This window comes from Symphalangus syndactylus, chromosome 6, assembly GCF_028878055.3.
Source record: "Symphalangus syndactylus isolate Jambi chromosome 6, NHGRI_mSymSyn1-v2.1_pri, whole genome shotgun sequence".
In the NCBI taxonomy this organism is placed as follows: domain Eukaryota; kingdom Metazoa; phylum Chordata; class Mammalia; order Primates; family Hylobatidae; genus Symphalangus; species Symphalangus syndactylus.
The window spans coordinates 59,765,124-59,791,222 of NC_072428.2; the positions used below are offsets into that span (position 1 = coordinate 59,765,124).

The 26,099-nt window shown below is 46.9% G+C and overlaps 1 protein-coding gene across 1 annotated transcript in view; it reads right to left on the reverse strand.

The window, feature by feature from the left end:
- The window catches only part of TENM4 (teneurin transmembrane protein 4), a 3,069,169-nt gene that overhangs the window by 400,280 nt on the left and 2,642,790 nt on the right, over positions 1-26,099 (reverse strand). Inside the window, exons 10-11 of the mRNA XM_063641401.1 lie at positions 21,084-21,371; positions 16,125-16,394 (exon numbers count right to left, since the gene is read on the reverse strand). Coding sequence (XP_063497471.1) covers positions 16,125-16,394; positions 21,084-21,371 — 558 coding nt within the window. The remainder of the gene's footprint in view (positions 1-16,124; positions 16,395-21,083; positions 21,372-26,099) is intronic.

A 26,099-nucleotide genomic window follows, 5' to 3' on the forward strand; every position in this document is an offset into this window, starting at 1 on the left:
TAACTGTATATGAGTTTCTGGTAGTCTTTGGCTGGATTGTATTAACAGAGGTTTCAGTGTTACCCTGACCTAGCAGGAAGACTGATTCGGGGTAGCAACACATCTGGGCCTTTTCTGTAGCTGGCTACCAGGTAAAGCTTTCTCCCTAGCCCACTTTCTCTATCAAATGGGGATCCTGACTCCACAACCTTTAAGTTGCCTCTTTTGCCATTGGAACTCCCGAAAACCACGTTACAGGATGGGCAGGGGCCATTCTGGTGGGCATTCTTCTGCCTGTGGTCCCATCCCAGATCTCCCTTGGTCGGTGCTTAGAACTTCAGGGAACCTTAGGCATCATTTTATCCAGTTGCCCAAGCAGAGCTGGACTTCTTCTGCTGATTCTCCGGCTGCTGGTTACCCAGAGGAGTCCCCAGCACTGATGTATGCCTAGGTAGGTGTCTGTCTTCTGCACACCATGAGCCCCTGGGGTAGAGACCATGTCAGCTCCAGTTAGCCTTCCTGCAGCCAGGCAGCACTAGCACCTTGCCTGGCACAGATGGCTGAATGGGAGCAGCACACAGACAGTCACTGGGCAGCACAATTCCCTCCCCCAGTCCCCAGTTCATCAATACAACTATGGACCAAGTAGCACTGGCCCACTGTGAGAGTCATTTGGACACGGCTTTTCCCCCCTACTCAGGATGCATCATTTCATTTTTCTCTCTACTTTCATTATCAGCACTAGCAGTGTGCTTTAACAGAATTTCTCATAAAGTTTATAATCACTCTATAAGAGTTACTGCATGAAGGATGATGACTAGAGAAAGAACTACAAGGCTTTCTTGGGAAGTATACACTAGGGGGATCTGCTAGGGCCACTCACTAATCAAACAGGAGGGCAGTCCATGAGGCAGGGGGCAGAAAGGAGTTAACATAGCAGGCCAAAGACTGCGTCCTTAGAAAGCTCTGCTTGCAAAGCTGGCCTTGGGCTGGTGCCGGAGAACCTGGCTGGTAAACAGTTGCCTAGGCCCTAAATGATAGGAGGGGATATCTGTGCCTAGATTGTATTGTGCCTAGATTGTACCAATAATGAGTGTATGTTAAACACCTTATTTCCTTCTGGGAGTCTGGAATTTGGTGCATGCTAGGCAGAGGGCACCTATGTGACTAGCACCTGATCAACACTTGGGGCCCTGAGTCTTGAGCTTCCATGGTAAACAGCACTTTGTAGGTGTCATCACAGCTCCTGGCTGTAGGAACAGAGCACTTCCCGCATGACTCTGCTGAGAGAAAAACTCTTGGAAGCTTTTGCCCGGCTTTCTCCGAACTTTGTCCCATGAACCTTTTCCCTTTGCTGATTTGCTTTTTTCCCCCCCTTTTGCTGTGACAAATATTGTGAGCCCCACTCTATGCTGTGTCCTGTAAATGCTTTTAGCGACTTATTGAACCTTGGGCACATCCGGACCCAAGCTCCAAGGACAAAGGGCCACTGTCAGGATTTAAAGCCAGGGTATGGGCTCAGGTGCCCTGGACTGGGGAGATGATGTCATGATTTATGAAATGTCGGGTATTAAAGGGCATTGTGAGCTATTATGCACTCCCTAAATGTGAATAATAATGGCCAGGCTGCCAGAGCAGACTCTTGAAGAGATTTTGAAATCTGGGGGAAAAAATGACACAATCATTTTTCAAAATAAAATCCATCTTTTAGCACTAGCTCTAGTGCTGAGGTTATAAATTATTGAAGGCTGTGGGTGCAGGTAGAGAGAAGGGTAAATCCTTTGGGCTTAAGCGGTTTCCCTCTTTTTGCTACCAGGTGAGGCTTCATGTAGAGTGAGAGAGAGAAGCCTGGAGGCACCTCACTTCTAATTGCTGTCTAACTTCTGACTTAGCCCATTTGGTTCCTATTTGAAGCACCTTCTTCTGCACTTTCACAGCCCACTTCACACCCATGAGAGCTCTTCTCTCCTCCCTCTTGCATCTTTATAAGCAGCTGGAATTGCAAACAATTTCCCTTTGTTTATACCATGCTTTGAACATGGTTTGATCCATACACTTATTTCCTTTTTGGAGGCACATTCAGGAAAGCAATTTGTTTTGTAGTTAAGGTACTACACAAACTAAGTACAGCAAACTCATTTAGGAGCCAGGCTGCTGAGCGATGGCAAAAAGAAAATCCCTCCTTGGTGTTTGGGATGGAAAGGATTTGGCTATTTATTTGAGGGAGAGTTTCTTCCAGAAGAAGAATCCTTCTCACAGAGCAAACTGGTAGAAAGTGGCCTGAAGAAAATCAGGCAGACTGGAGCCTTTTCACACTTGGTCCTGGTACCTAGGGAATCATCTCTGGCAGTTAGAGCCAGGCTGCCCAGCTGCCAGAGAGAGTTATGAACAGCTGTGCATGCGTGTGGAGTCAGATAGACCTGGGGTTGAATCCCATCTCCACCATGGGCCAGCTGCATGATCTCAAGAGCACTTCCAAATGAGAATGAGGCCAATACCTACCTCAAAGCTTGTCACAAATGTTAAACAAAATATGAAAACACTTTGTAAATCATGAAGTGCAATGCATTTAACAACATACACTTAAATAGCACTTCCTGTATGCCAGACACGATTCTAAGTGCTTTAACTTTCTTACCTCATTTAATCCTTACAACCACACTGTGAGAGAGATACCAGAATTATCCCCATTTTATGGGTGAGAAGACCGAGGCATGGAGAGATGAAGAGACATGCCTTGTTTAACACAAGGTAACACAGCTAATAAGTGGAAGTGCTAGGATTCCAAACCAGGCAGCCTGGCTCCAGAGTATGTGCTTATAAGTTGGAGTCACCAAGTGTGTGTTTGCAGGGGCTAGTCTGATACATTGACACCTTTTTAACCTGTAAAATTACTGACAGTCATTCACTCAAGTAGTTCTATATTCCTGTCTCCATCAGGTAATATGACTAGGTTAAGAGCTTTGGATTTGGATAGCCCTGGGTTAGCTATCAGCTTTGTAACTGGCTAGCTGGCAAGTTACTTATGCTTTCGAGGCTTCAATTTCATCTGCTCTAAAATGGGAATAACAACCCCTATTTTTCTTCTTCAACTTTTAAGTTCAGGGGTATATGTGCCAGATGTGCAGGTTTGTTACATAAATAAACGTGTGTCATTGTTAGCTATTCTTCCTGATGCTCTCCCTGACCATTGCACCAACCTCCGACAGACCCCAGTATGTGTTGTTGCCCGTAATGTGTCCATGTGTTCTCATTATTCAGCTCCCATTTATAAGTGAGAACATGCAGTGTCTGATTTTGTTTCTGCATGAGTTTGCTGAGGATAATGGCTTCCAGCTCCATCCATGTCCCTGCAAAGGACATGATCTTGCTCCTTTTTATGGCTGCACAGTATTCCATGATGTATATGTACCACATTTTCTTTATCCAGTCTAACACTGATGGACATTTAGGTTGAGTCCATGTTTTTGCTATTGTAAATAGTGCTGCAATGAACATAGGTGTGCATGTATCTTTATAACAGAGTGATTTATATTCCTCTGGGTATATACCCAGTAATGGGATTGCTGGGTCAAATGGTATTTCTGCCTCTAGGTCTTTGAGGAATTGCCACACTGTCTTCCAAAATGGTTCAACTGATTTACACTCCCACCAACAGTGCAAAAGCATTCCTTTTTCTCTGTAAACTTGCCAGCATCTGTTGTTTTTTGATTTTTTAGTAATAGCCATTCTGACTGGTGAGAGATGATATGTCATTGTGGTTTTGATTTGCATTTCTCTGATGATCAGTGATGGTGAGCTCTCTTTCATATGTTTGTTGGCCACATGTATATCTTCTTTTGAGAAGTATCTGTTCATGTCCTTTGCCCACTTTTAAATGGGGAACAACCCTTGTTTTATAGGCTGATCATGGTAATGAAATGAAGTAATGCATGCACACTATCTGGTTCACTGTAAGTCTATAATAAATAGTGAGCATTACTCCTGTAATTATTGACAGGTAGAGTTTATGAGTAAAAAGAAATAGAGAAAGGAGCAGGGGGGATGTGGCGAGGGAGGGAGGGAGGGAGGAAGAAGCAGTTAACAGCAGCATCCATCACAGCTTATGCACCCTTTCAGAGTCTCTTGGGGCCGCCATCTGCTGGCCCCTCAGCCAATGGCAGCACTTCAGCTGCCACTGTGGCCAGTTGGTCCATTGAATTCTGCTGCCTAGCACTCATTAACTGCTTGTCTTGCCTTCCTCCCACAGACTACTCTGGAGAGTAGACTGCTATGTACAGCCTGCCTGAGAGCCTTCTCAGGAGGCATTCCTGCTTAGATACCAGGTATGTCTCCTTGCAGCTTGTTGTGAGGCACTGGCAAGCATGGTAACACATCACCTTTCTTTGCTTGCCATCTTTCTTTGTCTCATGTTCCTGAGTTGACTTCTCCTAAATAAAGCATCAGCTTTTAATCTTTGCCTCAGCTCTGCTTTCTGGGAAACTCAGACTAAATCAGGTTTATTAAGACAAGAAGATAGTAATTATATATGCAAACAAACTCTTTATAAACAAAATCTGATAACCAGTTGGGCACCCTCTAAAGGATTCTTAAGGTCAAAATTTGGCAGAGGCGGGACTTGAGGTTCTTGACAAGTTCATGGTTAGTTAGTTATTCAGGGCAAATGCATTATGAATGTAGGTTCCAGCCTGACCTGCAGCTTTATTTATTTAAACTGCTAGTAATTCAAAGCTAACGGCAATTGTAGTCTTCTCAAGAACAAGATCACTCTAGATGTCATGTCTGTACTTACCTGAATCAGAGAAGGCATTTGTCACCTTTAACTTCTCCCTGCCTAAAATTTCCCTGTCGTTCCTATCACCTTCAGGACAAAGGCTGAACCCTTGAGCCAGCAATTCAGAACCATCCCCTGCCATGATGGAAGCCGGCTCTCCTCTCTGGCCTCATCTTTTCTTAATCTCACAGGCTTTAGCCATAATAGATCTTTGCTATTTCCTAAACAGTCTCCACCAGCCAGAAGTCAGACCCATGGTCTCTGTCTGCTAGTCCAATGCCCCTTTTCCTCATTGCTGCTGCTTCCCACCATCAGAGGAAGCCAGGCTTGTCACTTTGGGAAGAGTTTCAGGAAGGTCTGGTCATCCCTAAGGGCTCATCCTGAAAGAGGTATTTTGTAGGGTATGGGTAATTGCTGCCTCCTGGGCTTCATGTATCAAACCCATATAAACTCCTGGAGTCCCTCTTCATCCTTTGCTCCCTATGCTCCCTTCCACACTGAAGTCGAAGGAAAACAACCCATTACTATACGGTGCTCTGTCCATCTGCCTGAGTTGATTAGTGTGAAATTAAATTTGTGGTAAGGATCTATGGGTTGGGAAAAGCCAGATTTCTCTTGACATGCTAGTTTCATGTTGTGCCCTTGCTATCTGCTCTGGGTTCCTCTCCAGTTGCCTTTGTGCTCAGTAGAGAGATCCAGGTGGGTGCGTGAACCCAGCTTATGCCTCATCCAGCCCCTGTATCTTCCTAAGTCAGCTCTCCCTGTCTGGGGATGCTTTTCCTGCTGTCCTCACAGCCCATAGCTACTCTACGGCTTATTAATCATCCCAATGACCATTTACATAGGAGGGAACTGGGAGAGGATAGAGGAGAGATTTACAGGTTCTACAAATTAGGGATTCCAGCTTTATCATTATACAAACTGTGTGACATTGATTAAGTTTCTGATCCCGGAGTCAATCTTCTTTCAGCTGAATCATGAGCCCCTGCCCAGATACTTAGTCATTCTCAGAAAGGGGACCCTAGAAATACTAGGCCAACAGTTTTTGACCAAGACTATTACATCATGAATCTGGAATTTTTGAGCTAAGGAGTCCTTGAAGGAAGGGAATTAACATTCACAAGGTCCAGCCATATTCCAGGTACCATCTTTTTTTTTTTTTTTTAAGTCGGGGTCTTGTTCTGTTGCCCAGGCTAGAGTTCAGTGGTGTAATCATAGCTCACTGCAGCCTCGATCACCCAGGCCCCTATCTCAGTCTTCTGAGTATCTGGGACTTCAGATGCACACCATCATCCTTGGCTATTTTTTGTTGTTGTTATTTTTAGTTCAAGTGATCCTCCCACCTTGGCCTCCCAAAGTGCTGAGATTACAGGCATGCGTCATGGTGCTTGGCCCCCAGTTACCATCTTTTAAGCTTGTTTTTACTAAAACCTATAATAATAAATATATTTTACATGACAGTTGACTACATGTATTGTGTGTGAAGTGTAACGACTGGCTGGGCGCAGTGGCTTATGCCTCTAACACCAGCACTTTGGGAGGCTGAGGTGGGTGGATCATCTGAGGTCAGGAGTTCGAGACCAGACTGGCCAATCTGGTGAAAGCTCGTCTCTACTAAACAAACAATTAGCCAGGCATGGTGGCAGAACCTGTAATCCCAGCTACTTGGGAGGCTGAGGCAGGAGGATCGTTTGAACCCAGGATGCAGAGGTTGCAGTGAGCCAAGATCGTGCCACTGCACTCCAGCCTGGAAAATAAGAGTGAAATTCCATCTCAAAAAAAAGTGTAACCGGAATAAAAAGTTTACAAAATAATACTTATCTTACTATGTGCCATACACTTTATTCTGCTTCTCTCTATTCTATTTATTATATTATTATTATTATTATTAATTTATTTATTTTGAGATGCAGTCTCACTCTGCTGTCTAGGCTGGTGTGCAGTGGCATGATCTTGGCTCACAGCAACTTCTGCCTCCCAGATTCAAGTGATCCTCCCACCTCAGCTTCCTGAGTAGCTGGGACTACAGGCACGCACCACCACACCCAGCTAATTTTTGTATTTTTAGTAGAGTCGGGGGTTTCACCATGTTGGCCAGGCTGGTCTTGAACTCCTGACCTCAAGTGATCCGCCTTTCTCGGCCTCCCAACATGCTGGGATTACGGGCGTAAGCCACTGTGCCCAGACTATTTATTATTATTTTAAATGATGGTGCTGAGCTATAAAATTTATTTTGTGATTGGTTGACCCATAGTTTTGAAAACACTGTCCTGCTCTTTCACATGCATGATCACCTTCCATCCTTATTACAACCTTAGGAGGTAGACAGTTATTCATTCCCAGGTTGCAGATGAAGAAACTGAGTTTCTCCATTTCTTCATCTCAGTGAGATCTAGTAATTCGCACAGAATCACTCGATTCCTAAGTAGCTGAGTTGGGATTCCAAGTTTGACTCCAAAGCCTATCCTCCTTCCACGTTATCTCACTGTCTGAGATTCCACTGACCTTTTTTGGCTGATGGGGAAACTATGATAATGCTCAGAGAGAAGTGACTAGGTCAAAGTCACACTAGGACTGGTGACACAGCGTAAAATTGAAACCAGATTCATCCCTGGACTCCATACATCTGGCACTGGAACTAGGCTCCCACAGGCAGGAAGCTCCTTTCCCAATGTCAGTTATACTCTTTCTTCCTTGAAGTCATCCTGGGTCAGATGAAGTTCAAGCAGCCTCAGAAACCACTCTCCTTGGACAAAGCTGAGCTTACTGACAGGGAAAAATGCTTCTGAAACATCTTTCGGTAGGAAGTTTGTCATCATGCACGTTGTTGCCTCCATTGGAATTGAAAATCGTGTTGTCTCAAATTAAAAACAAAACTCTCATTCGCTGCACCTCTCTGCACACTCAGCGGGTCTCAACCGAGTTTCAGGAATGCACCCTGTCTTAATTTAGCATGGCTCTGAGCCTTCCTTTTCCTCCCTTTCCCTTTCAGAAGCAAGGTGCTGTTGTGTTAGTATGTGCTGCCACCAGGGAGAGTCACAGAGCTTGCCAGCGGGAAGTGGTTATGGGGTGCATTTAACCCTGGGCCGGGACTTCTTAAAGGGACTCCTAAGAACAACAAAGCAAGTAGCTGTCAGTGTTGGCTCCCAGATCACAGGCAATTCCAGCCAATTTGGTGCTATGCAGAGGAGGCCGCAGGTCAAACTTCACTAAGGCAACTTCAGGCAACCAAGCAGAAGGAAGGGCTAAAATTATGGCTTAAAAGGAAGCTGAGATTGTATCAAAAAATGATGGTTCCAAGAGTCTCACGTGGAAGATAAGGCAAGGCTGGGTGAGGGAGTCAGGCACCAAGGTCAGAAACCAAGATGATCTGCAGCAGGATGGAGCGTGGTGGGAGGAGTGGGCAAGGGATGTGGCTCATCACCAAAGCCGTGGACTAAGAACAAGAAAGAACGGGGTATGGCATGGGACAGGCCATGGCTAAAGGACCCTGAACTGGGCCAAGGTAGCTGTGAGGCTGGGAGAAGGATCGGGGCGAGCAACCCCGTCCTTACAGTACTGGCAAGCCATTTTGGTCACAGAATAAGAGTCTTGAAGTCATCCTCAATGCTAACAAGATGGTGGGGAGGAGCAGGGAAGAGAAAGTTCTACCCCCTTCCACAGGGTACAAGTACTACCCTCACCTCAGTGAACTACATCCCTTGCCCATTACTCACCTATGGCTCACTCTGACCTGAGCACCTGTTGTCTCTCTCCTGGATGACTGCAATAGCTGCCTACTTCAGTCTTTGCCTGTTAGGCTACTCTCAACTCAGCTTCTAGAATCGTCCCATTCAAGTATTAGTCAGACCTCATCACTTCTCCACTCAGAACCCTCTGTGGCTCCCCTGCACTGGCCTGCACACACCCCTACTCCCTCCCCTCTTTGGCCTCCTCTACCATTTAGCCACTCTGGCCTCCTCGCTGCTTTTCAAACTAGCCACACACACGCTCCTGCCTCAAGGCCCTAGCACCTGCCCTTCCCTCTGCCAAGATTGTTTTTCTTCCAGACATCGTCACAGCCTGCTCCCTCACCTACCGCAAGGCTATGTTCAAATGTCACCTTCTCTGTGAAGCCTTCTCTGGCCACTATCTTTACAACTGCACCTCCCCCCCAACACTGCCCAGACTCACCCTGGGGACTCACTGTCCCCCTTTCCATAACAACTATTATAGAGAAACATCCTATGTTATTTACTTTTTACCTTGTTCATCATCAATTTTCCTACTAGAATGTAATCTCCATGAGAGGGGGCAGTTTTGTCTGCTTTGGTCATGGCTGGAACCCCAGTATCTAAAACAGTGCCTGGTACATAGTAGGTGCTCAACAAAGAGTTGTGGAATGACAGACAATACAGCTAACTTGTAAACCTTACCTCCTAGAACACTCTGCTGCCCTATTCCCAGTTGCACGCGCTTATGTTCTAGCCTCATGTGACACACCTTCTCTTGGTTTACCCCCAAGCTTTGCCCATATAGAATGTCCCCTCTTACCCCTCTTTGCCTGTTACAGTCCTTTCCAGTCCTCAAAACCTAGGGGCCAGCACTTCTTCCATAAAGCTTTCTCAGATACCTTCTGGTGGGATATTTCTCTTAACCCTCTAAAACATGTACTTCGAATGTCATTTTTCTAGTGTGTCGTAATTTGAGAGTGGCCCAGTATGATCGCTGGGTCCTGATCACTTCTAATAGGTTATGGGTTCACTTTCTTTTCCGGAAGTTTCTAATATTGACAAAGAAGTTTATATTCTGGATATACCTAGAAGCATCTCCTAGACCTCATATATTTTTTTGGGTTGAGCTAACATAAACATGTTTCTATAAAACAAAAAAGACTGTAGAACATGGTGGTCAAGAAGGATAATGGGCCAGGTGCGGTGGCTCACGCCTGTAATCCCAGCACTTTGGGAGGGTGAGGCGGGTGGATCATAAGGTCAGGCGATCAAGACCATCCTGGCTAACACGGTGAAACCCCGTCTCTACTAAAAATACAAAAAAATTAGCCGAGTTTGGTGGTGGGCGCCTGTAGTCCCAGCTACTTGGGAGGCTGAGGCAGGAGAATGGCGTGAACCCGGGAGGAGGAGCTTGCAGTGAGCCGAGATCGCACCACTGCACTCCAGCCTGGGCGACAGAGTGAGACCCTGTCTCAAAAAAAAAGAAGGATAATGGACACTGTAGTGGGCTGGATCTGGATTCACCCCCTGGCTCTGACATTTACTAGCTGTGCACCCTTCAATGAGATACCTAACTGCTCCAAATCTCTGTGTCCTTGGCTAGAAAATGAGGGAAGGTTAAGAGTTGGTGGGCTTGTTGTCTCCAAGGTTCTTTCTAGCTCACAGATTCCGAGAGGCTCAGAGGTTCTGGCTCTACCAGGCTCTCCTCAGTCCTCTTGGGAGCGGGGGGCAAGCGGAAGAGTAATCAAATGTGGGGCCCAAGGATGGGATGGGACCTAACTTCCCATCCTAGAAGATGGTATCCCATTGTACAATGAGTTCGGTTGCTGCAGTACTTTGACCACTCTGGGACTTAATGATAGATATTCTTATAGATTTTTAAAGCCAAGTCTCATGGGTATGGGGCCAAGGAGAGCAGAGGATACATGGAGTTAATTGGTAATGAGTTCCTTTCTCACTGTGCTTTGGAGATGCTCACCTAATCTACTGACTCTGAATGAGCAATTTGGCTGCCTAATTAGGTTAACCAATAATTTCCCTTTTGACACCAGGCTGCTTGACAATTTCGGGCAGGGGTAACTGTGATTCTGTTTCATTGTTTCCTTTCAAAGTAGATTTCTTAATTTGCCTCTGGGATTAAATCACGAGTCCATTCTTACTGTTCCCCAGACCCATCATGCTTCTGCATGCCTCCAAGCCTTGGCTCATGCAATTGTCTCTATTGGGAATGCCTCTCTCAGATCCCTCACACTCAGTGAAAAATCCTACTAGGCTTTCAAGCCCCATGCATAACATGACTGGAATGAAGGAATGAGCCTTTGCACTCTCAGGGCAAAATGAACTGCTCCTTTACTGTCATCGTCCAGCTCTTTAAAAAATTAATATTAATAGCTCCCGTGAGTTAAGGCCCAACACAGACCAGACACTTCACAAATACTGTAGTACAGGCTCACGGCAACACTTCAAGGAAGGAAGATGGCATGCTGTTTTTGTATTTTTTTATCATGTGAAAAATACATAACGGTTAATCTTTTTAATCATTTTGAGGAATAGAATTCAGTGGCATTAGTGTAGTCACACACGGTTGTGCATCCATTACTCTTATCTCTGAACTTTTTCATTATCCCAAACCGAAAATCTGTACCCATTAAACAACAACTCCCCAACAGCCTCGTCTTAGTCCCTGGTAACCACTGATGTGCTCTTTTTAAAATGACAAAACTGTGGCTCCAAAAGGTGAAATGACTTGCCCAAGATCTCAGAGCTGGGACTGGGGCAACCAGGACTTGAGGCCAGGTCTCCTCATTGGACTCTGAAACTAGCATTCTTTTTCCAGTCTGCAACACTGCCTGCTGCACCTCTATGAAAGAGCTGCAAGGTGGTCACAGCCCTGCCTCCCTCACCGGTCATCTAGAGTCCACATCCTAGAATCATGCTGCACACTGAAGGAGCTCAGCATAGCTGTGGGACGAATTACAGAATGAACCCACAAAAGACACTGTGTCAGCTTGACCCAGTGCTTGGGAGCGAAGCTCGAATTGCAACCTCTGCTTTCTAAAAAACATCTATTGCATGCCAACTGTGTTCCTGACAGGCCAGCTTCTCACGCCCCCCCCCGCCCCCAGCATGTTGGCCTCTCACGGCAGGAGAGGAGAGGCCTGAGGGCTGGCTCTGCCTGAAGGCCCTGAGTAGGAAGATTTGTGTTTACATTACCCAGTCAATTCTGTATTTATTTTAGATATTAAGCAGTGACATAAAAGCTGCTGACATTAACCTTCAGGGGCAGAAATTGTCTTTAATGGACCCCATAAAAGTTGTTATTGATGGCAGCTGCATGCAGCATCACTGTGACCTCAGCAAAAGCCTCCACCGCTATCAATACTGTTGACAATTACTATTGACTAATGCAAGGCCGGGTGTGGAGGCAGAGTAAATGTTCCTGTGGCTGGAGGTGGCTGGGGGTTGTGCTTCACATTTTACATTTATCTGGTAAGGATCTCTGAGAACTTGGTTGCACATTTTTGGTGGCCTCAACTGAAAGCTGAGGACGCCTGCAGACTCAAATGGAGGCAGGCAAAGGACTCAGAGAGACCAGACTTCAAATATAAGCTCTGCCAATTTGCTGACTCACTGGCTATTGTGTCTCAGTTTGGACCCTCAGGTTTCCCATTTGGCAAATGGGAATGTCACTGAGTTGCCGGGGAGATTAATGGCAATTGCACGTGTACAGTGGTAGGCCCATAGCATGAGGTTGCTGCCTTTGCTCTACCCCTGAGAAGTGACCACACTGTGATGTCTTGACTGACAGGTTCAATGGAACTGAGACCTGTTCTGATGGTGAGATCCGAGTTCTCATCACAAGAAAAGGAGAGTGCTGGCTGGGGCCTGGGGCTTTGATGAGGTGAGGAGGAACTAGAGAAAGATGGGAGAGGGAGAAGGTAAAAGAAAAGGGAGAGACAGGGTAAAAGGAACCAAGACTTTTGTGGTAGAGCCTGGCTCCAGCACAACTAGATATGTGGCCCTGTGCACAGCCTTTAATCTCTCTGTGCCTCAGTTTCCTCCGCTATAAGTTGAGGAGATAGTAGTGTAAGAGGAATGTGAACCTAATCAGTGAATAAAAGGGAGCCGTTCCCATGATTGCTGTCATGATTTAGATCTGAATACTGGATGACAAAGCTGTTAATGTAACTTCCCAACCAGGAGCAAGTAGATAGTCGTTGGGCTCCTATGGGGAGTCTAGGTTTAGGGAGTCCAGGCTTGGAAGGGATGTGGGAAACAGAAGCCCTTTATTAGATTCATCTGCCTACCTCCTCTGCCCACCTGTCTACCCTGAGTACAGTGAGGCTTTGAGTTCTGTGGTCAGTGTGGAAATGGATGATCATAAAGAGATGACAACATGGCCAGGGGAGCAGGCAGCCATTTCTCTGTCCCATTATCAAAGGCTGAAACTCTTCAGGCTTGATTAATATGTCATTATCACCCAACAGAGGCTTAATTCAGCTGTAATCCAGCTCTCAAGGAATATACAATAATGTGGGCAGTGTGCAGCTCTTTCTGTCATGACTTTATGGAAAGTGATCATTTGTCGCCATGGCAAGAAGGCTTCAAAAGAACAAATAACCCAAGTATTTTGCTACAAAGGGAACTCACTGTAACTATGGCTGTAAGAGTAAAGATTTTAGAGTCATATAGGCTTGAGTTCCAATCTCATTTTGCTAGCTGTGTGACCTATGCAGGTTTCTTAACCTCTCTGGGCTGCGGTTTCCTTACTATGTGCAATGGGGATAATAAAACCTTCTTCAAAGGGTTGTAGGGGGAGTAAATGAGATAATATAGCTAAAGCAGTTAGCACTGTGCTTAGGTTGAGATAATTGGTGGCAACTTTTTTTTTTTTTTTTTTTTTTTTGACAGAGTCTAGCTCTGTTGCCCAGGCTGGAGTGCAGTAGTGCAATCTTGGCTCATGGCAAACTCTGCCTCTGGGGTTCCAGTGATTCTCCTGCCTCAGCCTCCTGAGTAGCTGGGATTACAGGTGTGCATCACCATGCCTGGCTAGTTTTTGTATTTTTAATAGAGATGGGGTTTTGCCATGTTGCCTAGGCTGGTCTTGGACTCTTGGCCTCAAGCAATCCATCCACCCCAGCCTCTGAAAATGCTGGCATTACAGGCCTGAACCATGATGCCCAGCTATACAACTATTAAGTATTAATGCTGTTATTATTATCATTTTCCTCTTGCACACCTTCATCTTGTGCATGCACTTAGAATCCAAGAATTCTACATCTAGAAGGGCCTACAGGTCATTTAGCTCAGCTAGAACCAAAAAGTGTTTATTAGAATACTGGTCTCACCAGATGCTCTGAGAATAAAAGAGTTCTGTGGTCAAATCGATTTGGGGAATGCTGCGTACATCGCCCCTTGGTAATTTATCCATTAGCATGCACATTAACATCTTAAAAACTGTAAGAAGCCCTGCAATAAAGAAACTGGTTTAAGTTTGTTTGATTCAGTGTTTCCTACATTATTTGACCACAGAACAGCTCCCTACCCCATCTAAGAACTAACATTCTCAGATCAGGGAATGCTAATTTCATTTAAACTATTTATTTTATAGATGAGGCAGCTGAGGTCCCAAGAAAGGATGCAATTTACCCAATGCCACACCCTAGACCAGTAATAGAACTGAGGCTCCCTGCCTGCTGTGGTGTGGTGGCACAGACCCTAGTCTCTTTGTGCCAGGCCCTGCAGTGCCCTTCAATTTAGTGCTCAAGTTCAGTGCATGATCGGGTTGGGGAGAAGCAGGGCTGCTGGCTGGGGATGGCCTTGGGAAGGTGGGTGAGGGAGTGTGGGTGGTTTCCCACCAGAGAGAGGGAAACTCCTCTGGTACTGAGGTCATTGGCCCCTTCACAGGGCTGGCTGGAGACCAAGGGAGAGTGACACTGCCAAGCCAGTACCTAGTACCAAAGCCATTGCCACCCTCCCACCCCTAGACAAGTACACAGGCTCCCTAGGTGAACATGTTAGTCCTCTGGGAGGGGTGGCAGGATGCACCTTTGGAACTCTGCTGCATGGGACTCTGGACCCTAAGGGGATACATTTCCCCACCTGACCCTGACCGTGCGTGGTCTCCTGCCCATGCCCAATCTGGGGATCAATCTTGGTTTTGCACCACTCAGTTGGAGCCTCCTCTTCAGAGACTAACCCCTCTAAGCCTCATCTCTGACCTGGTCCCTGCCCTGATCCAGGGGAATCCAGGGCAGGAATCAAGAGGATCTACATTTGAAGCTAGAAGCCAGCAGGGGGCACTGGCACCGGGCTAGGTGCTTCCTATTCTATTAATAATTCAGACTGCCCTCCCCCTACCCCTTTGCTGGCTCTGGTGTGGAAGCCAGTGGGCCTCCTCTTCACTGGGCTTCCCAGAAACAGCCCTCCAGGTGCTGGGGCTGTTCCTGGGCTCTGCCACTCTTTCCTTTGCTGCCAGAACCCAGCAGGACCCACCTCGGTGCTGACCTGGCTCAGCAAAGCTGCCCAAGGGCTGGTAGGGCATGAAATATATAGAAGGGGAGATGCCCCCCGGGAGCTAGTCTCCACACAGGACCACGTTCGACTCACAGCCCCTCAGAATTCTGCCACCAAGGTCCCAAGGGAGAAAGAGGAAAACGCTGAAACTGGGCCCCCTTTCCTCCACCATGAAAAGGAGGTGTGTGAACCAGGTGTCATCTTTTCCTCCCACAGCCTCTCTCAGGCCTTGGGAAGGAGCCTCAGGGAGGAGAGTGGAATAAGGAGTGTGCAGTTGGCACGTCCTGGGATCGGGGGAAGCTGCAGCAAAGCCTCAAGTTTTAATTGTTAAAGTAAATTTTTTTTTGTCTTTTCACTTTCTTTTTTATTTTTAATAGACAGATAATAATTGTATATATTTATAGGGCACAATATGATGTTTTGATAGCTAAATACATTGTGGAACGATTAAATCGAGTAAATTAACATATCCCTCATCTCACATACTTATTTTTTTGTGGTGAGAATATTTAAAAATCTACTCTTTCAGCAACTCTGAAATATATAATGCATTAACTATAGTCACCACGCTGTGCAATAGATTTCACAAACTTATTCCTCCTGACTGAAACTCTGTACACTTTGACAACATCTTCCCTAAACCTCAAGTTTTAATTTATCCCCAAATGACAGTTTTTGTTTGGAAGCCATCCTCTGAACAGCATAAGATGCTAATGTGGGACAGCGTTCCTGGAGGTTGCCCAGGACTGCTGAGCACCTGGAGCTAGAGACGGCACGAGCAGGATTCAGGCAGGACCGGGCCTTACTGATTTGATAAGAGGATAAACTATGGGGGATCTGTTACCACTGCCCCATGCCCTCTCTGCTCCCCTGCACACAGGCACCTTATAAGCAATGATCCAGAGACTTATGCGCCTCCCTAATCTGGAAGGAAAGAGCAGCGACCCAATCTCTGGCATGTCTCTCATGGGTGGGCATTTCACGTGATTCTGCAAGAGACTCTGACTTTTGACCCCTGAGAGTAAAGCAATTTTTCACCAACTTCACCAGAGCCCCAGGCAATGGAGCAGAAAATCAATATTGTAAATAAAACCCCGGCCCCACCACCCAGGCACCCGGCACAGACCAAACCAGCCACTCACCAGTCTCAGTGTTTTCGTGCTCGGTGTCGGTGAGTGTGAGGTTGGAATTAGCCCGGCTGGACAGGCAGGAGCTGCGCCCTGACCGTGTGCTCCGGCCCCACAGCCGCACGGGGTGCTCAGGGGACAGTACAGTGTCAGCCTCCATGTCGGCATCAGAGCTAGCCCCCACGGAGTAGCCGCAGTGGGGGAGGCCAATGTCTGTCCGGTACAGAGTCCCGTGAGGGGGCGTCACTTCTTCCAGCCCCAGCTCCCGCAGGGTGAAGTTGGCACCTGGGAAGAAACACAGGTGAACTTGGTTAGGGCACTGAGAAGAGGTCTGCGTCTGCCTCTGCCTGAAGCCTGGCCTTCTTACCCCAGGGCTCACTGTTGTTCTTTGAACTTGCTGTGGCATTCTATGCCCATGCCTTTGCTCAAGGGATTGCCTCTGCCTCGAGGGCTTTTTCTGCCCCCTCTTCACCAGCCTGAACCCTCCATTTCCCTTAAGCCTCAATTCAAATGGCGCCTGCTCTGTGAAGTCTACCCCAATACCAACACCTGTGCAGAATTCATTATCACTTTCTCCAAGCTCCTTCCAGAGTCCTTGGGCCTGGTCATACCGCACAGCAGAGTTGTTTAAGGGTCTACCCTTCTGCTGGAGGTGACCTCAACAAGGGCAGGCACTGTGTTTTGCTTATGCTTATTCTTAAATCTCTGTTCCTAGAACAAAAATGCAGTACTCAGAAGGGGCTCAATAAACGCTTGTTAAAATGAATTGAGGGCTTCTTTCGGGTCTCCTTTTCAAGGGAGGACTTGTCAGCAAGTCCTGAGCAGGGCAGAAGCCCAGTTGATGAGATCTAAATGTCTCCCTGGGGGCCAGAAGTTCCTTTCTGGCCAGGTCAAGAAAGCCTGAAGCTTGAGAGTGAAGAAGATGGGGACTGGCAGAGAAAAGTCAGCCTCACACCGGGAAAAAGGCTCTGCCTGCTGCTTCCTCATCCCAAGTGGGTCTGTGGTGGGGAACTGGCAGAGACAGGTCTCTTGAGGGCTTGGGCAGGCCTAGCAATGCCTAGGACAGAGGCTGGGGAGGATGTGGGTAAGAGAAGGTCACCTAGGATTAGTACTTGAGTGACAAAGAGAATGCTGACTTCATGGAAAACTAGCCTCCCTGTCACTCCTGCATGTGAATTCAATGTCTATTCAGGGACAGCTTCTCCCGTACTTCTAGTATTTCCAGGAATGTGTTGCAGGGAAAAGGAAGAGGGAGTATACAAAGGCAATAAGGGTCAGATCCCACTTAATGTGATGATCTGGAGAACTGGACTTATAATCAGGCAGAACCCACATTTAAACCAAGTCACGCTGGCCCTGGGCCTGTACTGAGATACAGCAGTGAATAGGCCCAACTTTACAGAACTCTCTGGCAGGTAGGAGGGACACAACCAAACACACGATTAAGTGTGCAAGTTCAAAGTGGGGAGATCCACAAAGTGTTCTGGGAGTGCAGGGGCAGAAAGTGGGATATTGGGGTGAGGAGCTTAGAGGAGAGGTTTGCGATGAGAGTGAATGTGGAGAATGACAAGTTAGAAGGCAGAAGAGGTGGATGGCCAAGCTTTAAAGGCCTCCTTGGCCAGGACTGAATAGGACAAGCCTGCAAAGGAAAGCAAGAAAGAACTGCCGGAGAGGTAGGAGGGGAGCCAGCAGAGATGCCATCTTATTATAATGGTGTGTCTCACTCTTACAGATAATCCTGTGCTCCCTGGGTGTGTCCTAATTATCTGAATCCAACATCTATCACATCTGCTGCAGAGTAGGTGCCCTGTAAAAGTTAGGTAACCACACACATGCACACACACACAGACATGCACGCACACAAGCACACACACGTGCGTGCACACACAGTGCACACAAACATGAAAACACACGTGCACACACACATGCGCAAACACACACATGCACGCACACACACACGTGCCCGCATGCACACTTGAGCACACATGCACACACGCACACGCACACGCATGCACATGCACACACGTATGCACAAGCACGCACACGCACACACGCACACACTGGCAGTACTCTGGACAACAGATAAGAGGACAAGGAAGCGGGGAGGAGAGACCAGCTGGGGTGCTGCTGAAATGCAAGCTGCTGCGCTAGGCTGTGGTGGTGGGTGGAGGTGTATCTCAGGCCTCCTACTCATCTGGCTCAGACTGGGACAGCCTTGATGCCGGGTTAGTCATGAAGTACTTCCACACAGCTTGGTAAATAACTTGTGCCAAGCCACCTCAGTGCCTCCTTCCACACCCAGTGCCTTTCAGCCTCTGCTCTGGCTGCTCCAGGCCCTTCCCAATACCCCCAATCTCCTCATGATCCAGTTACTAAACAAAGGGTTAATGTCAGCGGACCAGGCATAAAAGAAGCCTGTGGGCTCTGCTCAGTGGCCAGGCAGACATTCCGATTGGTTAGAGGCTGGGCGAACCAGATGTTAAGTATTTGGCATACCACTCCTCTGTGCCCTACTCCAATCTGCCCTCCGATTTTGCTCTCCTTCTAAGAAAAAGAAAATGCCAAATTAGAGCCTCAATTCCTCAGTCTGCTTCCTGCTCTCCCTGCATATCACACTCCCTGGCCGCTCTCTGATCTACACTCCTCTCTCCTGTCCTGCTCTCGCCCCGTCCCCATCCACAGTTCTATCTGTGCTCTGTTCGGCCGGCCCTCTCAAAGAGAAGCCACTCACATGTTATGAAGAATGACTCTTACATTAAGTAAAAAATCAAATTTATTTGCAACAAACAGCCTGGGCTGCATTGATTTCCATCTGACTTGTCCTGCATACCATTTTAAGCAGCCAGACTCAGCATCAATACAAGTGAGTTAAGACATCTCGGGACTGGGGAAACGCAAGGTAAGGGCTCACTCTAAGGGTTCCATGATCCTGTTGAGCCAGTCAGCTCCTCTGATGTGTGAGTTTGAAAGATTTACTTCATCCAATTTAAGAAGTCCTCATGGTTTACTTGCTTTATGTCCTTTTTGGCCTCTTTTCTGAGGCCAGGGGCACAAGTTGACATCCCATCTCACTCAACATCTAGCTGTGCAATCTCGGGCTGGTGATCACCTGAGCTTCAATGTTCTTGTCTTTAAAATGGGATGATAATGTATAACCTGCTACCTTCAGAGGATTTTTGAGGATCCGGGGTGATAATTTGAAGGAGAGTATTTTGTAAACTGCTACGCACATGCCTGCCTAAGAGATGAGAATGCTTATTTGTTATTTACAAAGACAAGGAGCTGCCCCTTCCCTGAGCCTCATATGCTAGGTCCAAGCCAACCGGGGCTCACTGAGCTCTGTCACTTACGGACAGGACGGAGCAAGAGAAAAGCTTTCAGAGACCATTTTGTCTCTTCTCTTCAGTGAGATCCAAAGATGACAATTAATAACAGGCGGCATTTCTGAAGCATCTGTTCTGTGCCAGGTACTGGTGTCAAGTGTTTTATTTACAATTCTCATCAATCCTCACCATCTATTAGGTACTGTTTATCCCTTTGCACAGGTGAAGTAGCTGAGAATACTAAAAACGGCAGAGCCACAATTCAAATCTAGGTCTGTTTGATGCCAGAGTTGGAGCCTTAACCATAAGCTGGGAAAGGGACTCCTCATTTTTCAAGCCTCACGGGCAGAACAGGTCAGCTTTCACATGGCTGCAGGCCTGTGGGAGAGAATGGAAATGAAGAGGTCATAGGTGTGCTCTGTGTGTGTGTGTGTGTGTGTGGCCAGCTCCTCTTACCTCTGTGATCTTGGGCAAATGATTCACCCTGGGGTTGTTATGAGAATTAAATAACATTGTCAAAATGCATATAAATTACATAGCACAGTGCTCAGCTGACCTTGTCTGTGAAGGGGGAGAAGGGCAGAGCAAAATCAGGGTGGGCTGCACAACTTGTCAGGCACTGGTCATGACCCAACAGGCATCAAAGAGGGCTCAAGCCTCTGCAGGCAGAAAAACAGGAATCACCGAGGCACCAGGGTAGGAAAGAAATATGATGGCAGGTCTGGAAACCTGAGCAGTTCAGCAGGGCTGGCCCATGAGTGGTGGAGTGTGGAGAATTAGGGGACAAAAAAAGTCTAGAAAAACAGAAACAGATTTGGGGAAAGAGTTCTATGCTAGGGGGAGCTCAGTTTAAGGGCAACAAGGAGTCACCCCCAAGCTTCATCTGGCTGCAGTACAGAGAATGGCTCGAGGCAGGCAGCTCTGGGTGAAGGGGGGTGGTTGTGGTTAATCCTCCAAGAAAAATGATAATGGTTTGCACTGGGAAGTGTCAGAGGGAATGGCTAAGAAGAATGGATTTGAATACTGGGGCAGGATGGATAGGCTTCGGGAACTACTGTAGGTAGAAAGTGCAGGAGAGGGAGCCAGGCACCAGAATATCCTACAAATTACTAAGTTTTCATGTCTAACCATCTCAGGAAGGTCTTCCTCTCATGGTCACACAAGGCTTGACACAAAGAAACTGCTAAATACGTTTGTTGAATGAATAGCAAAACTAGGGGCTAACATTTATTCAGCACTTACTTGGTGTTATCATGCTTGCCACTTGAAGGCCATCTCATTAAGTCCTCACGACAATTCAATGCACTAGGGAGGCTTCTCATGGCCATCAACAATTGAGGACTGAGGCTTAGAGGGGAGCCTAACTCAGCTCTAGGCAGGTAGACAAACACTGGAGCCCAGCTCCTAACCACCTCGCTATGCCAGGGAAGTGGGTGAGCAAGAAAATAAATGAACTAAGAGTGAACTACAGGGCAGGCTTTTTACCAGGTCCAAGTGCCCAAATGGCAGAGACTTGCTGTTGATACGGCACCCCAACTGGTGTTCCAGCTCACCTGTTCCACGCCCACCTGCGCCACGCCCACCCGAGCCCACGCCTACCTGAGCCAAGCTCACCTGCGCCCGGGCCCCGCCCCCTCAGCCTTGCCCTCACCTGTGCGGCAGAATTCCTCGGCCTCCTGCGGCACAATGTCCTTGACGCGGCTGCCGTAGGCTAGGCGGGCGTCCTGGTCGTAGGCCTTCAGGGTCTCGCTGGAGCTGTAGGATTTCTGCGGGACTTTGCCCTCCTCGCTGTCCGCGGACGAGCTGGTGTAGCGGCGCTCGGCGTCGCGGCGCCGGGTCAGCGAGCGGTAAGGCTTCCTCTCCTTCACGTCCATGGCCTCCGGCCCGCGCTCCTCCACATCCACAAACAGGGTCTTCGCTGCACTCAGGGCCGAGTGGTCTAGAGCCAGGGAAACCAAAGATAGGGCGTGAGAGGCAGAGAACATTCCCGGGTTCATCCTGGTCCTGGATTCACCCTTGCAGCCGTGTGGACAGAGAATCCCAGGCAATGGAGGAGAGGGTACTGCTCCACCACCAGGCAGCCCGTAAGTGGCAAAGGAAAGTCGCACCCAGGACCTCTAATTACAAATCCTGCCCCTTTCTGCTACTTAAGCCTATTCACCTTGAAGAGGCCTCCTCCAGTGATGGGCACCGAGGAAGCTGACAGCAAAGGCCAAAGGGCACTGGTGGTTAGTAATATTCCTAGGTAGGAACCAAGCCTGTTTGGTTCCCATCACATCCCACGTGGAGCAGGGCCTGACCCAGCTCTGGCCCAGGGCTCCTTAAAAATTTGTGAGATGAATGATTGCATGCAAGCACTGGGGTAAGCACTTTGCATATATTATCTTAGTAAATCTTGATACCTTCTGAGATGTTATTACTCTCTCCAACCTCTTTGGAAATGAGCTAAGGTATAAACAACCAACCCACACTTACCACTACCAGATGATTATATAATTATTTGCTTTTTGCCCATCTCCTTCTGCTAGTCTGTAAGCTCTATGAGAGCAGAAACTTTACCTGCACTGCTTACTCCTGGTCTCTAGCACCTTGAGCAAGGGCTGGTACACAGTAGGTGCCTAATAAAGATGTGTTTAATTAACGAGCTAACCATCCCCATCTGACAGATGAGAAAACTGAGACTCAGAACCCCCTTCAAGGTCAGTTGGGTGTCAAGTAAAAAAGCCAGAATTGGAACTCAGATCTGTTTGGCTCTAAAGCCTGCATTTTTCCTATTCCATTCTGCCTCCCTGAGATGTCTCCTTCCTACTCTTAGTACACAAAAGTGCCCTTCCAGTTACTCAGAGAATGTCCCTCACCTCCAGACTTGCCCATCTCATCAGTGCCACCGTCAGCACTGGGCAGCACAGTGTCTGCCCCATCCATCTGGGTATTGCTAGAAGGTCTGACTGGTGGGAAGCTCCTAATAGCTCTTTCTCCTCTTTTCCCCATCTTGACCCTTCTGCCTACACTGACACCCCTGGATTTTTGAGTTGTGATAGCACCCTCTTTCTCCCTCCAAATGTCTTCTTTTAGCTCTGGGGTAGCAAACACAACCATACACGGCCAGGAGCTCAATACAGAAGGAAAGCAGAACATCCTCTGCAGAGACATAGGGCATCACTTAGTTTTTATGAAACACAACCTGCACAGTTCTGGCTTTCCATTGCTCCATCTTTCAGAGCAGCATGGGTACACAAGACATTCCCCTGCTTCACTGTCCAATTAGAGAAACAGCAGAGCAAGAGCTGTGAGAAATGCTGCCAACATCAGATCTCAGTGTCCAGGGTGGGGCCTTGACAGCTGGGATGGTGGGTCTGTCCAAGTGCTTGCCTGTGCTGCAAAGTGGGAGTGTGGGTGGGAGTGTCGGGGGGGTGGGGGTGTCTTGTGAATTTTTAAGACAAGCTGGAAATTTGGAGTTAGATATAAAAGGTATGACTTTAAAATGTTGATCTATTATTATTATTTAATTTTAATACTTTGCAGGCCAAACAAAACAGACTGCTGAGTTTAATTTGTTCTGAGGCTCACAGTTTCCAAATTCTGCCTTTGATCATGGACATCAGAGGCAGCTCTTTGGCCCGTTTTTCCAAGAGTGCAAACATTTGTGATTTTATTGGTGCCTCATAATAACTGTGAAGTAGAGATTACAATTATTTTCATCCCCATATTATAGATGAAGCTACAGTGACCCAGGGCCATATAGTCTCCTGCCTAAGGCCACATGGTGAGTTAGTTGCAAAGCTGGCACTAACTACATAGACTGCAATGCCTCGGGATTATACCTAGATCCAATTAAGATGAATAGGTGACACTATTTTGGTTCCCAATTCTCAAAATATCCCTGGAAATTAATGCTGGGGCAAGGGGTGTAACTCCAGACACACAGAAATCAAATTATATTACTGAGGCTCAAACCCAGAGCTCTGAGCTCTGCCATCCTGTTGCTCAGTCTCCCAAGAGCTGGCAAGATGATAGTCCTCCGAGTGTCTGAGAAGCAGGACCACAAGGAAGATCAGTGATAGTACCTTCTACTCCAGGGTTTTTAAAACTTTCTTGACTGCAGTCCATAATTAGAAAATCATATTATGGCCAGGCATGGGGTAGCTCACATCTGTCATCCCAGCATTTTAGGAGGCGAAGTGGAAGGATCACTACAGGCCAGGAGTTCAAGACCAGCCTGGGCACAGCAAGACCCTGTTTCTACAAACAAATAAACAAACAAAAATTTAGCCAGGCATGGTGGCACATGCCTATAGTCTCAGCTACTCAGGAGGCTGAAACGGGAGGATAGCTTGGGCCCAGGAGGTCAAGGCTATAGTGAACTGTGATGGTACCACTGTATACTCCCTGCTGGGCAAGAGTGAGACCCTGTCTCAAAAAAAAAACTACAATATCTTACATAATGACCCACTACACACATTGATGTATGTGAATGTGTGTGTTTATATGTATAAAAGAGAAACAAAAGATTCACAAAAATTATTGCATGATGAGAAATGCACTCTGATATGTTCTATCTCATTCTCTTTCATTTTTAAAAAATGACTGATTATAACTAAATTGGTATCACGACCCAATACTGGCTTTCAACCCAAAGCACTATTCTGGTATAATTTGAATGAGGATTTATGGGAACTGCTGCCTCTGCCTGTTTATTTCTAACCCCTGAGTGACAATAATGATGATGATAATAATAAGCATAAGTACTCCATAATGTTAGCCATTATTAATATGACTCACTAATAACTCAATAATGGTTTTAACAATATAGCTAATAGACCCTTCATAGCTAATATTTAATTATTGCTTGCTTTTACTATGATTATATACAACATCTTTAATCCTCACCCCAACCGTGTGATATAGGTATTATGATTCTCTGCAAACTGCAGATGAGAAATTGTGAGGTTAAGTATGCTGCCCAAGGTTACATGGCCCTGGCATGGTGGAGAAAAAATTGTGATCCTGAGGTTGAACACCGCAAATGGGTATAACTGCTATATGGGCTGTGCCAGGGGAATTTTTGAGGCCCAGGTCATGCTATTGTCCTGCTTATGCCCTCTAGCAGCACTGCTGAGCCTTTGGGGTCAATTCTGGCCAAAATGAAGGCTCTTGTCAATCTGGCTCACCTCGCTTCCATCTTGCAGAGCCACTTGCACTTTCCTGGATGTGAATTCTGTGGCCTCTCTGACTTTGTGCATGATGTTTCATCACTGCACATGCAGCCCACTAGATGATCTTTTTTTCACGTCTGCCTCTCCCCTTGACTAGAGTTCCTTGAGGGTAGGTAGGCTTGGTATCCAGTGCTCACAAAATGCCTGTTAAGTGCATGCATGAATGAAACTACTTGGCAGCTACTTCATGTCTTCTTATTAAGCCTCAATAACATAAAATATTAGTAGTTCACTAACAATTAAATAAAGTATTACGTAAATCTAAGGCTGAATTAGAGGCATTGCTCAGATGTATTCTTTTTTTAGATTTCAGAGGTAGCCCGGGCTTGAAGTATGCATCCCCCACTGACCGGCTGAATGACCTTGGGCAAGTTATTTAACCTCTCTGTGCTTCAGCTTTCTCATCTGTAAAACCTCTTAGGGTTGTTTTGAGGATTAAATGAGTTAATATGTGCCCCTAGCATATACAGTCCCTGATACACAATGAATGCTCAATAGATGTTAGCTATTATTATCATCAGAAAAAACAAACACATTTTCTTTTTAAAAGGCATAATGTAGAAAGCTACGGGTAAGTGTCAGTTGTAACTGGGGAAGGGGCATCCCCTCAGAAGCATATGTTAATAAGGCTGAGAGACATTTTAGGCTGTTAAATTGGTGGGTGACTATTTCCTCTTATCAGTGTGTGCCTGTTGACTGAAGACATTGGCATCAAGGCAAAGGCTCAGTAACCACAAATTACTAAGAACATACACACCTAACGCACAGCTTCCCTGTCACAAAGCTGAGGCAGGGGGAACATTCCCCTGGTTCTCATTTCCTTAAAATTTTTTTTTTCACATTTTAGGCTTAATATAGTAATTCAGCAAATATTTACTGTTTTTGAACAGATGGGAGGTCAGTTATGGTTCACACTCAAATTGGCATTTAACAGAGCGAGAAAGAAGAGGTTGGGGTGAAAGAGGAGTGACAGTGGAGAAACGCTCCCTTTGGAGCAAGGGACTTCAGTGCAGTGACCTGGAGCCCCCCGGCAGAAGGACAGAAGGAATGCTGGGGAAGGGGCCCACCTCAGACCCTGCAACCCCCAGCCACAGGCTCAGGGACAGAAGCGCATGGCACATATCCATGCCTAAAGGTGTTTGCTCCCTCCTTACCCGCCAACCTCTGGGTTCCCCATAAAACCCATGAGCGTGACATCCAAGGCTTCTGGAGATCTGAACTTTCCTTGTCTCTCTCTGCTTCCTCTTGCTGCCACAGAGCAACCTGTCTGCCGCAGACTCACATGCTCCATTTCAGTTATGCAGGACTGCCTGCCATTTGCCCGACATCCCATACTCTTTAATATTGCTGAGCCTCTGCAAGTGGTGTTGGGTGGACTCACCTAAGGGCGGCACCAGGAGGAGATGGGGGCAGGGTCACGTTAGATGAGAGGCCAGAGTGTGTCTTCCCTG